The sequence below is a fragment of the Scardinius erythrophthalmus genome, assembly GCF_964197995.2.
Source record: "Scardinius erythrophthalmus genome assembly, chromosome: 13".
In the NCBI taxonomy this organism is placed as follows: domain Eukaryota; kingdom Metazoa; phylum Chordata; class Actinopteri; order Cypriniformes; family Leuciscidae; genus Scardinius; species Scardinius erythrophthalmus.
The window spans coordinates 11,799,105-11,810,387 of record NC_138233.1 but is presented as its reverse complement, the minus strand read 5'-3'; the positions used below and the strand labels follow the sequence as shown (position 1 = coordinate 11,810,387).

The 11,283-nt window shown below is 36.2% G+C and overlaps 1 protein-coding gene across 2 annotated transcripts in view; it reads right to left on the bottom strand.

Annotated features, from left to right (window-relative positions):
- Window positions 1-11,283, bottom strand: part of ldb2a (LIM domain binding 2a) — a 63,687-nt gene that overhangs the window by 3,823 nt on the left and 48,581 nt on the right. The window contains exons 6-8 of one of the 2 annotated variants that reach the window (XM_081382039.1): window positions 10,208-10,331; window positions 5,937-5,990; window positions 5,131-5,270 (exon numbers count right to left, since the gene is read on the bottom strand). In XM_081382039.1, coding sequence (XP_081238165.1) covers window positions 5,131-5,270; window positions 5,937-5,990; window positions 10,208-10,331 — 318 coding nt within the window. The remainder of the gene's footprint in view (window positions 1-5,130; window positions 5,271-5,936; window positions 5,991-10,207; window positions 10,332-11,283) is intronic. The other variant, XM_081382040.1, reaches the window with a different exon arrangement.

The window sequence follows — 11,283 nt, the reverse complement described above, 5'->3', positions numbered from 1 at the left end:
TAGATTTAACATTTTAAGCCATACAAATTTAAAGGGAGAGTTCACCCAAAAATTTTAATTCTGTCATCAATTACTCACCCCCATGTCGCCCCAAACCCGTAAGACTTTCATTCATCTTCGGAATTTAGTCACATAGTGACTTTTAATTTTTGGGTGAACTAACGCTTTAACATTAGTTAATGCAGGGCTGCCAACTCTCACGCATTGAGCGTGAGACTCACGCAATTGACACTTTTCACACGCTCTCACGCCACACATCCATTTTTTCATGAACAGAAAAATTGCGGAGCAAAGAGATACTTTTAATACAGTATTAAGCTAATTCTCAGCTCTTAGATTCCGTCAATTTTATTACGAAATTCAGACAAAAATATGTTTGGCGCTTGTAAATGTGACGTGACAGATCGCTGAGCGCCTCAGTTCAAGTGCACGTGAACCGATCATCTGTTACTTTTTTATTTAAAGATGCAGTACAACTTACCGAAAGTATACATAATATCGACCAATTAGTGTTTTTCAACCACAGAAAGAGGTCCATATAACAGCAGGAGAACAATTATGTCACATAACGTTACATTTACCTCAGGAAAGCCATTTGATGACCATAGCATGTTAATTGAATAAAAAAAATAGCTAGAGAGGAGATTTTGCTGAGCACTAAATTACATATTTATTATATTTTTACTTATGCCATTAAATAATTGTTATTATAACAAAAACTGCATTATATTTAATTGAATTTGTTATTTTTAACCTTTAATAATACCAGCAGATTAGGCCCTCTATGTTTACAGCATTAGGTGAGATTATTTTTTTTAAATAAAATTTAAAATAAACATGTATCCAAATTAGTCAATATTGAATCAAAATCGGAATCAAATCACAAGAATGGAATTTAAATCTTTGTCAAGCAATAATAAAAACTGTATACTACCAGTCATGTAAACATTGTAACATGTTGTCACAAAACTTCATAAAATTCTATTTAGTTACCAAATGTTTTGACAATCACAATTACACTTATTTGTTTTTACACCCCCCCCCCCCAAAAAAAAACCTCACTCCAAGCTAAACTCAAAAGTTGGCAGCCCTTGTTAATGTATTGTGAACATTCATATATTAACAATAGTAAATGCATAAATTAGCATTATTCTACATTAATAAATGAAATGAACATTGTTAGTTAATGTTATCTAATGCATATTTAATAATGTTAACCAATTGAACCTTAAAAGTAAAGTGCACCTTGTTTTCCTGTTAATTTTCTGGTTTCCAGCTGTGCGAGTCCTCGTACCCTTCACACTCCTGGAGCTGCTCACTTTGCATAACCTGTCTCGTGATTCAGCTCTTTTACTGTTGCATCTGTGTTTATTTGAGCGATGACTCGTGTCGTTTCGTGAGGGGTTTGGCTGAGACCCCAGAGTCACCGTCAGTCCTTCCCACCCCTCTGCTTCTTAATTACTCTCATTCATTAAGGTGGGCTTTTTGACTAAATAACAATATCCACACACTGATTTGTCAATTTGCATAGCTAATTAAGTCATTAGCTGAAATGTTACCGATTAGACAAAAAAAAAGAAAAAAGAACGGCGCTTGCCAACGAGCCTTGAATTTGCCATCTGTTTTTGAACGGCAACTGTCGCCCTGCAGTCTGGGTTTTAAACCAGGGGCCGGGATCACAAACATTAGCACACACACACACACACACACACACACGTTCACGCAACCTACAGGTTTCCAGCTGGTGGTTTGACGAAGAGCTCTAATTGCTATCAAATGGAAAGGCTGTCCAGTGCTCTTGTCTAATTAGATGTAGCCTGTGGCTAAACCCACACTGAGCCGCCCACAGCTAAACACAGACTACCTGAATGAATGTTCCCAAACTGGCTCAGCAGCATCACCTGGATCTGAGCTCGAGGTGCACAGAAAGCCCTCATTTGCGCTGGACATTTTTTAAGACTGGAGAAAAAGTTCAATCCTTTCACATAACCAGGCATGTTACACATGCACAACTATCCAACATGTTATAATACTATGGAAATCATAATTTCAGGCCAAAAATATGATCACAAGAGGGCACTGTTGTAATACTGTTGAACGCAAGACCCCCTCCCCAACCCGGTGATCACATGATCAGCTCATTGTGATTGGGCTCACGTAGGAGGCCGATCAGGCAGCATGCGATGACTGCACAGACAAAGCCAAGTGGCCACGCTACATATGTAACCGGCGTGTTGCTCTCCACGACGCACGGCGACATTGCTTACAATGAGGCTCGCTGCTTCGAATGGGGAGAAAAATGAAGAGCGTTGCGACACACACCCGTATGACCACAACCACACACACACACACACACACACACACACACACACACACACACACACACACACACACACACACACACACACACACACACACACACACACACACACACACACACACACACACACACACACACACACACACACACACACACACACACACACACACACGATCTATATGATAATGAGTGCTGGCACAGAGCCAGTTGCTCACACCAACAATTTGCTCTCTGCTTGTGTGAATGTGTCTGCTGTCCTTAAAATGATGGACACTGGCTAGATACAAGCAGGACAAAATATATGCAATTAGAGTTTCCTACACACAGAGAGAGAAATTATATATCTATATATCTATATCTAAATCTATCTATCTAAATCTATCTATCTAAATCTATCTATATAAATCTATCTATATAAAACATATAAAATGTTATATGGTCATATAGATGAATATATATAATGGAATTATATGGAATATTTAATTTAAAATTCAATTATATCATACAGATCAGGGCTGTTACTGTTAACTAAATCTAAAAAGCTGAAATAAATTTAATATTTTATATAATACATGTATTTTTTATTTTATAATAGTATAATATGAACATATATAATTGACTATATATTTGGCATTGGCCATCCTGTTCACTAGATATTGGCATTGGATTTTGAATAAAACCCTGTATATATACACGTATATTGTTCGATCATTATTATAAAGCTGAGCTGAAGAAAAAAGTTCAAATAAAGGCTTGATACAATTGTATTTTTTTTTTTTTGGAGAATTCTTCTTGTAAAGAATTTTTTATTTTTTTTGCCATCAGAGCTTGTAAGCAAACAGCTCTGGGTGTCTCTTCTCTTTAATCTCCTCTTTGGCATTCATGTATCCAAGTGTCCCTGAACTCCAGGGGAAAAGCCACGCACTACAAATCCCATCATCCATCTGCAAACAAATTTACCGCCTCACAATACCACTCCCCAAAACAGCTTTAGCACTCGTGTGTTGCGCGTTTGACCCTGCGGTGTGCAAACTGGGAGAACACATCAACCGCTAGAGTAATGCCTGAAAAGGAAGCCTGGGGTATAAAGAGGCACTCTGGGATAAATGCCTCTGTATTGGGGTTAAACACTGTAAGTGGGTAATATAGGAATAGAAAATGAGGGCTAAGGAGTCTCTCTCTGTGAAGGTGCTGAGAGTGTATTTACTTTGGCATTGGAATTGAATATGTTTTATATGTGTAATGGCCCAAAACTCAAACCATGAACAAAGTAATATCACATTATTATAACGTCATCACGGTAATGTGTCAATAGTTGTTAAAGGTGCAGAATCAATACAGATAAAATACAGTTTAAAGGAAAGTTCACCCCCCCCCAAAAAAAAAGAAAAAAAAAAAGAAAAATCACTTGTCATTTACTCACAATGAGGCTGTTCCAAACCTGTATGAATTTCTTATTTCAGTGGAACACAAAAATAGAAATTTTGATGGTGCTTGTCACTTGTAATTGCACTATTCAATGCAATTAAAATAAAACATCATAAAAGTATTCCATACAACCCATCCGCTATATGTCTTCTGAAGCCGTACAGTAGTTTTGTGTGAGGAATAGACTGAAATTTAAGTCATTATTCACTGATAATCCCATTCAGTGTGCCGTTTAACAATTGCAAACACATCACTGAATCATGAGTTGAAATTGAGAACCAGGTCGAGTCAGATTTATAAACAAATAATTCAATCTGGTTTTATAAAAAGAATCAGTTGATTCACTGAAAAGATTTTACTAAAAAGTATGATTTGTTTATGAATCAGACGTTTCCTCTTTTTTCATGAACGTGCCAAGGAGAGCTATGGCAAATGCCAAGAATATTTGTATAGCGCAGAAGTCAACTACTTGTATGATCAGTTTTTGGTACTTTTTATGTAATTTTGGAACTTGACAGCCCTAGTCATCATTAGTTTTCATTGTGTATATATATATATATATATATATATATATATATATATATATATATATATGTTACCGGCAAAGTGTGTAATCCAGCATTCTATAGAATGCCTAAGTAATGTATAGAATATATTATATTTATATATATATAAACTGTACAAACTGTATATTCTATCCCCAACACTAACCCTACCCATGAACCTACCCATCACAGAAAACTTTATGCATTTTTACATTTTCAAAAAACATAATTTAGTATGACTTATAAGCTGTTTTCCTCATGGGGACCAAAAAATGTCCCCACAAGGACAAGGATTTCGGATATTGCCAACTGTGTGGGGTTTACCAGGCCACCCACCCACCTTTGCTTAAATTTCAGCAATTATATTTTCACATTTTTTATCATATATTTATTTTGTATATATTTTTATAATATATTTTATATGTATTTAGTAGGCTATTGAGCATTCTTTAGATACTGCATCAGATACTGAAAATAAAACTTTTTTACTATTAAAAGCTGAGCTGAAAGAAAAACAAATAATTAAGACTTTTTTTATGCAAATAAATAATTTTCTCAAAAAAAAAAAAAAAATCACCTTTTGTGTTGTACAGTAGAAACAAAGTCATATGGGGTTTAAATAACGTGGGTGAGTAAAAATGACAGAACTATCCCTATACAACGGAATGAGTTCTTGTCAAACAACTCGCTGTGAATCAAAACTACAAGCGGCACTTAATATGTGTTTTGACAGCATAATTATAATCATATCCTTAGGAAAGCAATCAGAGCAAAATAGCATTAAGGATTTTGGATGGTTACAATGTGTGTGTGTAAATAAGAAGATTTGATGCTTACAGGTACCTGGCTGGCCAGAGTGAAGTTGTTGGCAGGGCTGCGTTTCTTGCCGCCAGCGCTGTTGCCTAGGCTACTGTTAGACGCACTGCTGGCGGAGTTCTTCCTCTTTCTTCTCTTGGTCGTGGTCTGTCGAGTGGGCTCTGCTCTCCACCAAACACACAAGCACACACAGACGAGAAGTATTAATAAAAGACAAACGCACACACTCACAAACATGCCACAATGCGAGTGCATGCACACGGAGGAAGAAAAAAGACTTTTCCAACATATAAGAGCACACAAACACATATGGGCGATTACACAGGGAAACAAATGCATCATGCTTTTTTCTTTTTTTGAGAGAGAGAGAGAGATTCAAAGAGCATTCAAACATCTCCCAAGACATGCACTAGTAAGAAAGAACCTCTGCTTTCATTTGCATAAATGCTCAACAGTGCGCACTGCAGTCTCTGCAGCCATGCATGCACGCTTATATCATTAATGTCTAAATGCTGTTTACTTTCATTAAATATCACAGTCTTTAAAATGAGATTTATAAGTCCTGGATAATTTATGTAACACATTTATGTAACCTGTTTTAAAATACCTTTTAATGAAGAATTTAAACAATTTTGATTAAGTTTTAGTCAAACAAATTGCCTATTTATACTGAAATACGACTACTGAAATATCCACCTGCAATATCTCTCTTTTTATGCTGAGCATTCATGATTCAAACAGAGAGGAAAATGCATTTCTTAGGTTTCCATTTAGATACAGAATGAGGTTGCCCTATTAGAAGATGATTCAGAAGACGAGACAAGTACCTTTTTTGTGATTTGAGGGGAACATTTCTGTTTTGAAGTTCTGTGGATGTCCAGCTGAAACCATATCCAAAGCAAGATTTATTACTTTATTTACTTAAGAAATTAAGTAGTTATGCATATCCAGGACCAGAAGACATATGCAAATGTAAATGGCAAGACTGCTGATAACAGCAGATAAAAATTAAAATAAAATACATAACTTTAATTGCACAATTGTTTTAATCTCACATGTAGAAATCTTTATTATAAATTAGTTTACACACTTTTTGTAAATTTATGACTAAATACTTATACTAATAAGATTTCTTAAAATAACAATACACGTTTCTTGAGCAGCATATTAGAATGATTTCTGTAGGAACATGTGACACTCAAAACTGGAGTAATGATGCTTAAAAATCAGCTTTACAGGAATAAATAATATTTAAAATACATTTGAACAGAAATAAATTACATTTAAAACATTAAAAAAAGAAATAATAAAATGTTTCATATTATTTCACAATATAACAGTTTTTACTGTATCTTTCATCAAATAAATGCAACCTTGGTGAGCATAAGATACTTCTTAAATCTTTCCTAACCCTAAACTATATACAATATCCATAAAAATAAAAGTTAGCTAATGTTGTAAAGAATGGGATGTACAGTCATGTATTGTTATTAATTTCAGTATAACTAATATTTGGCACAATGTTAGTCATTAATGTAAATTTTAATGCAATGATGCCTGAAAATAAAATGCATTTTAGATGTTCTTTCTGACCACACACAGGGAGATGTGTCCACATTGTTTGTGTATGACAGAATTCACATCATATCCAAAACAGACTGTCCAAGGACATTGTTTTGTTTTTTTGGAGAAGAACCTTTATTTTTGTATTTTTATCAGTGCAAGTGTGTGAATGACGTACTAAAACGCACTCATTTCCACACATACACATATACATGTGAAAAAAGGGCCAAAAATGTACTTATCAGTGTTTAAAGGCAACCTTCTTTCCTTCCTGTTCCTGAACTCCAGATTTTAAAAGAATGGGAGGAAAGAGGGAAGCAAAGCTAATAAGGAAACGACAATTACAGAAGATCCACTTCGATACGAATTGTGAGAAGGCCAGTGCTGACGACTAACGAGTGGACGAGGGTCGTACAGGGTTTCATCCACAGGGAGCGGATGAAGGATGTGTTTTCAGTCTCATACATGTCATGTTGTCACTGTTTAGATCATAATGTATAGTAAACCCTTTGTGTGTTCTAAAGACGAGTTTAAATCATTGCCATTGATTGATCTGACCCCCTGAGGAACATGCAAGCGACATACAAAGGCATCAAACACAAGATATATCTACTGATGTCTAATCCCTTCGTCATCTGCCAAATGCCGTGTATTTAAAATCCCCATGTGGTGAAAATCAAGTTTTTTAATGTTGTCTATGTCTATGTGGTGTTTTTAAAATGCTTTAAGACAAACCATGTGCAAATTCATAAGTCAGCACAATTGCTGATTATTTTCTCCTTTAAACTGCAGTGAAAAAATAACTGCAGTCTCAAAAACACGGTTTGAAATCGCTGGTGTTTCTTACGTCACAAACTACCTTGTAACCAATCACATCAACGTGCCGGCGGGCTTTAACATATCATTAACTGCAGCGAAGCAGGGGAGTCTCAAGAGAAGCCAGGTTTACATGTATATTTTTCTACTGATATGACAAATCAGGCACATTTAGCAATACAGGGGGTGAATTATGTATATGATGTATATTACGATGTTATGATACATGCCTATATGCCTTTCAAAGCGTTGTTCAAAGCGTTTGTTAGGGTGCTGATTTTTAGAAGGCAGCTGTATGACTCTGAGATGGCAAACAGGAACTTGGTTTGTGTAACATTAGCAACACATTATTAGCTGTTTGATAACGTAGTCAAGCAAAAGGGTAATCATATTAATTACTGTTACGTGTCCGACGTTGTAGAGAGCGACACATATTTCCACTTACCATCGTGCAGCGTTTATACAGTAAAATTGACAGAGTGGATCTCGGAGCTCTGAGCTGGTGTGAGTAAGGGGAGGCGGGGCTAATTAGCATATTCATGAATCCGCATATACTAAATAAAGCAAGGGTGTAGAGTTACATTCAAGCTATTTTGAGGCATGAATAAAAGATGGCGAGAACTCCGCCGGCAGAAGGGCTTCAAATCCGACATAGTTGCTCTGTTTTTGCAGAACAGGTAAATCCATTTTTCTTTCTAAACTGACATTCATGTTCGCCAAACCAACACAAGGATGTAATTAGCTAGATTTATGCAGTCAGCGTTAACTTTGGTGAATACAACATGTATGTTTCTAGCAGCGATCAATCTCTATTGTAAATGATCAAGCAAATTCACAGTAGGGCGACATTTTGTGTTAATGATTGTTTTCACCCACTGTTTGTTATGAATTTGAATGTTCATTTATAGGCTATTGACAACTTTGACTAAATTTGTTTACGCCGCCGCCGTTGTTTATGCTCACTGGGAAACGCGAACGTTATCATGCTATTATTGCGTCCTTGTATGGGAGCTATTTATAACCTCAGGTGGCGAGACGATTTTAAGATAATGTTTCTCTTTTTCTGCATTCTGTTCTGCAATATATAAAAGCATTTATCTAACTTGGCGACATTACTCATTGAATGAAGTATCAGTAAAACTTAACTTTGTTTGTAGTGACTATTTGGACTTTCCTTTATGTCGGAAGGGAGGGGAGGAGGGAGGAGACGGGATGAGGAGGAGGGAGGGTCTAGCTAGCCTCCGTTTTGTTTGACAACAATTCGAATGTCAACAAGAAGTAACGTCTCCCGGGATCGCTTACAGCACCTTTAACTAGGCTCTCCCCTGTGAAGGCCTCCTTCTCTTCCCTTTACCTCTGTACAGATAAAACGTTGTCGTTTTATCTGTACAGAGACACCATGTGGCTATGCGGACGCGATAATTAATTCTGTATTATAAATCTTTAAGGCCAGACAAGTAGTTTGTTGAGGGATGATTTGTAAAGAAGGACTACACGCCTGCGCACATATATATTCAAACGCGCATACATTTGGACTAAACACTTGATGCGCATATGCGCGACGTCTGTGTTTGCACAGAGATTTGCGTAGAGATAACTGATAATCGTTTGCACCTTGGAACCTATTTCCGGGAGTGCGTTCTCGAGCTACCAGGCACTGTTTGGTGCGGATGGGCGGACAGCATAATTTCTGTTAGAACGGTGTTGTGTTAGCGGCCCCCAAGTTAATAACTAATGATCTTCGCAATGGAAGTGAATCAATCAATCAAAACTAACTTTAGCTGGACTTTATCCAAGAGCTGCTGTAAAGCCAAAACAATCTCTGTTACTGTACTTTCCTATTATCACTGTACAGCTGCTTTGAAACAATTAATATTGTTAAAAGCGCTATATAAATGAAGGTGACTTGACTATTTGCCCCCCACACACACAAATATATTGTGTATGTATGTATATATACACATTTTTACTTTTGGATGCCAAGGAATCCTACATATGATGACCCATTCATATGATATTACCTTGTGAGAGACACATTGTATAAATGATAAAAGGCAACTCTATAATTACAAGTAAAAAGACCCATTTTATCTGAAATATTAAAAATGTTATGAACGTGTAAAATATTCTAAAATCTAGAAAATATTCTTTCTATTAAGTTGACACGGATCTTTTTGATGTATTCTATCTCTCAATAGAATATAAACCCTCATAATACTCATAACAATTTATTTATATTACAATATATTATGATCTTCATTATAATAAATTCAGATTTTTTTAAATATATTTAATAAAAATTATTAATAAAATAATTTTATTTAATACATTTTCTCTGCTTAATAAATTAATTGCTCTTTAAATACACTACAACAAACACTTTGTTTAATTTTTTTTGACATTTTTTTGAATGCTATGACATTCATACATTTTTAAAGTTTCGCTTACTTGTCCAAACACTTTGGGGTCACTTTAAAACTAGCAGGTTGTCTGTTCTAGTATTATATCGAGTCAATAATGATGGAGAGGCCCACCTAAGAATGTAAAACCACAAAATTCCCACTCGTTTTCCCTGATAGCTCCCACCGAAGAGCTGAATTAGAGCTTATATTCCCAAAGACCATGACATTAAACACACACATCCGTGAGGATCTGATCAGAGCACAAATTACTGCCATTAGGACCGTCCCCGTCCCGTAATACTGTGATTTGCGGTTACCTGGAGGGGCCACCATTCTTTGCCACTTCTGGAACAGACAGGTCTTTAGGCAGTCTCTCGGGCTAAGGTTGTAGGTCTTGTGTCGAGACATTAACTCTTGCATCGGCTCCAGAATGACACACAACTGGAAGAAACACACATAAAAATACACATGAAACATCATCAGTTACTGTCAGTTTACCCATTTTAAAGATTTAACAATATTAGCATTTAAATCACACAGCGGGTGGCCTGAAATTCACACGGATACGCACACACACACAAATCATTTCCCACTGACAGGATCGTATCCTAACGCTGATGTATCCTCTCACTTCCACAGGTCCAGGGAAACAATCTCTGGATCCGGGCCCACAGAGCAGGGCTATTTCTAGTCTGAATGTGAGGAAACCTACAAGCTTCCTTGTCCATCTCGCCGGACAGTTGTCTTATTGCGTCCGAGCACAGGAAACATCCTCAGTGTGGATCTACTGATAAACGTGCTGAAACAAATGCAGTTTTTTCAAGCGATGCTAATGAGTCACTTTTACGAGGTATTTTTACAGCAAGCCAATGCAAGGATCGTGAGAAATTACCCCTGAGAGAGGAAAAATGATCTTGTTTACGGGAATTACAGTGCACTGCTAAAATCCCAGAGGTTGACCCCTCAATTAAGTCAGTCAAAACAATTATGAATGATTAATTTCTTTCAGAGCCGAATGAGTCTGAGGCTTTTTTTAAATAATGGGAACATATGACAGTATATACACACGGTATTTATAAAATACATGATGGTATATACTACTGTATATGTGACCCTGGACCACAAAACCAGTCTTATGGTTAAATTTGTTTAAATTGAGATTTATACATTAAGATTTCAATTGATGTATGGTTTGTTAGGATAGGGCAATATTTGGCGGAGATACAACTATTTAAAAATCTGGAATCTGAGGGAGCAAAAAAATCTAAATATAGAGAAAATTGCCTTTAAAGTTGTCCATTTATGTAGGCAATTGTGCTGCATCCACTCACAAAACTACATTTTTGATATATTTATCAAAAAATTTACAAATTATCTTCATGGATCATGATCT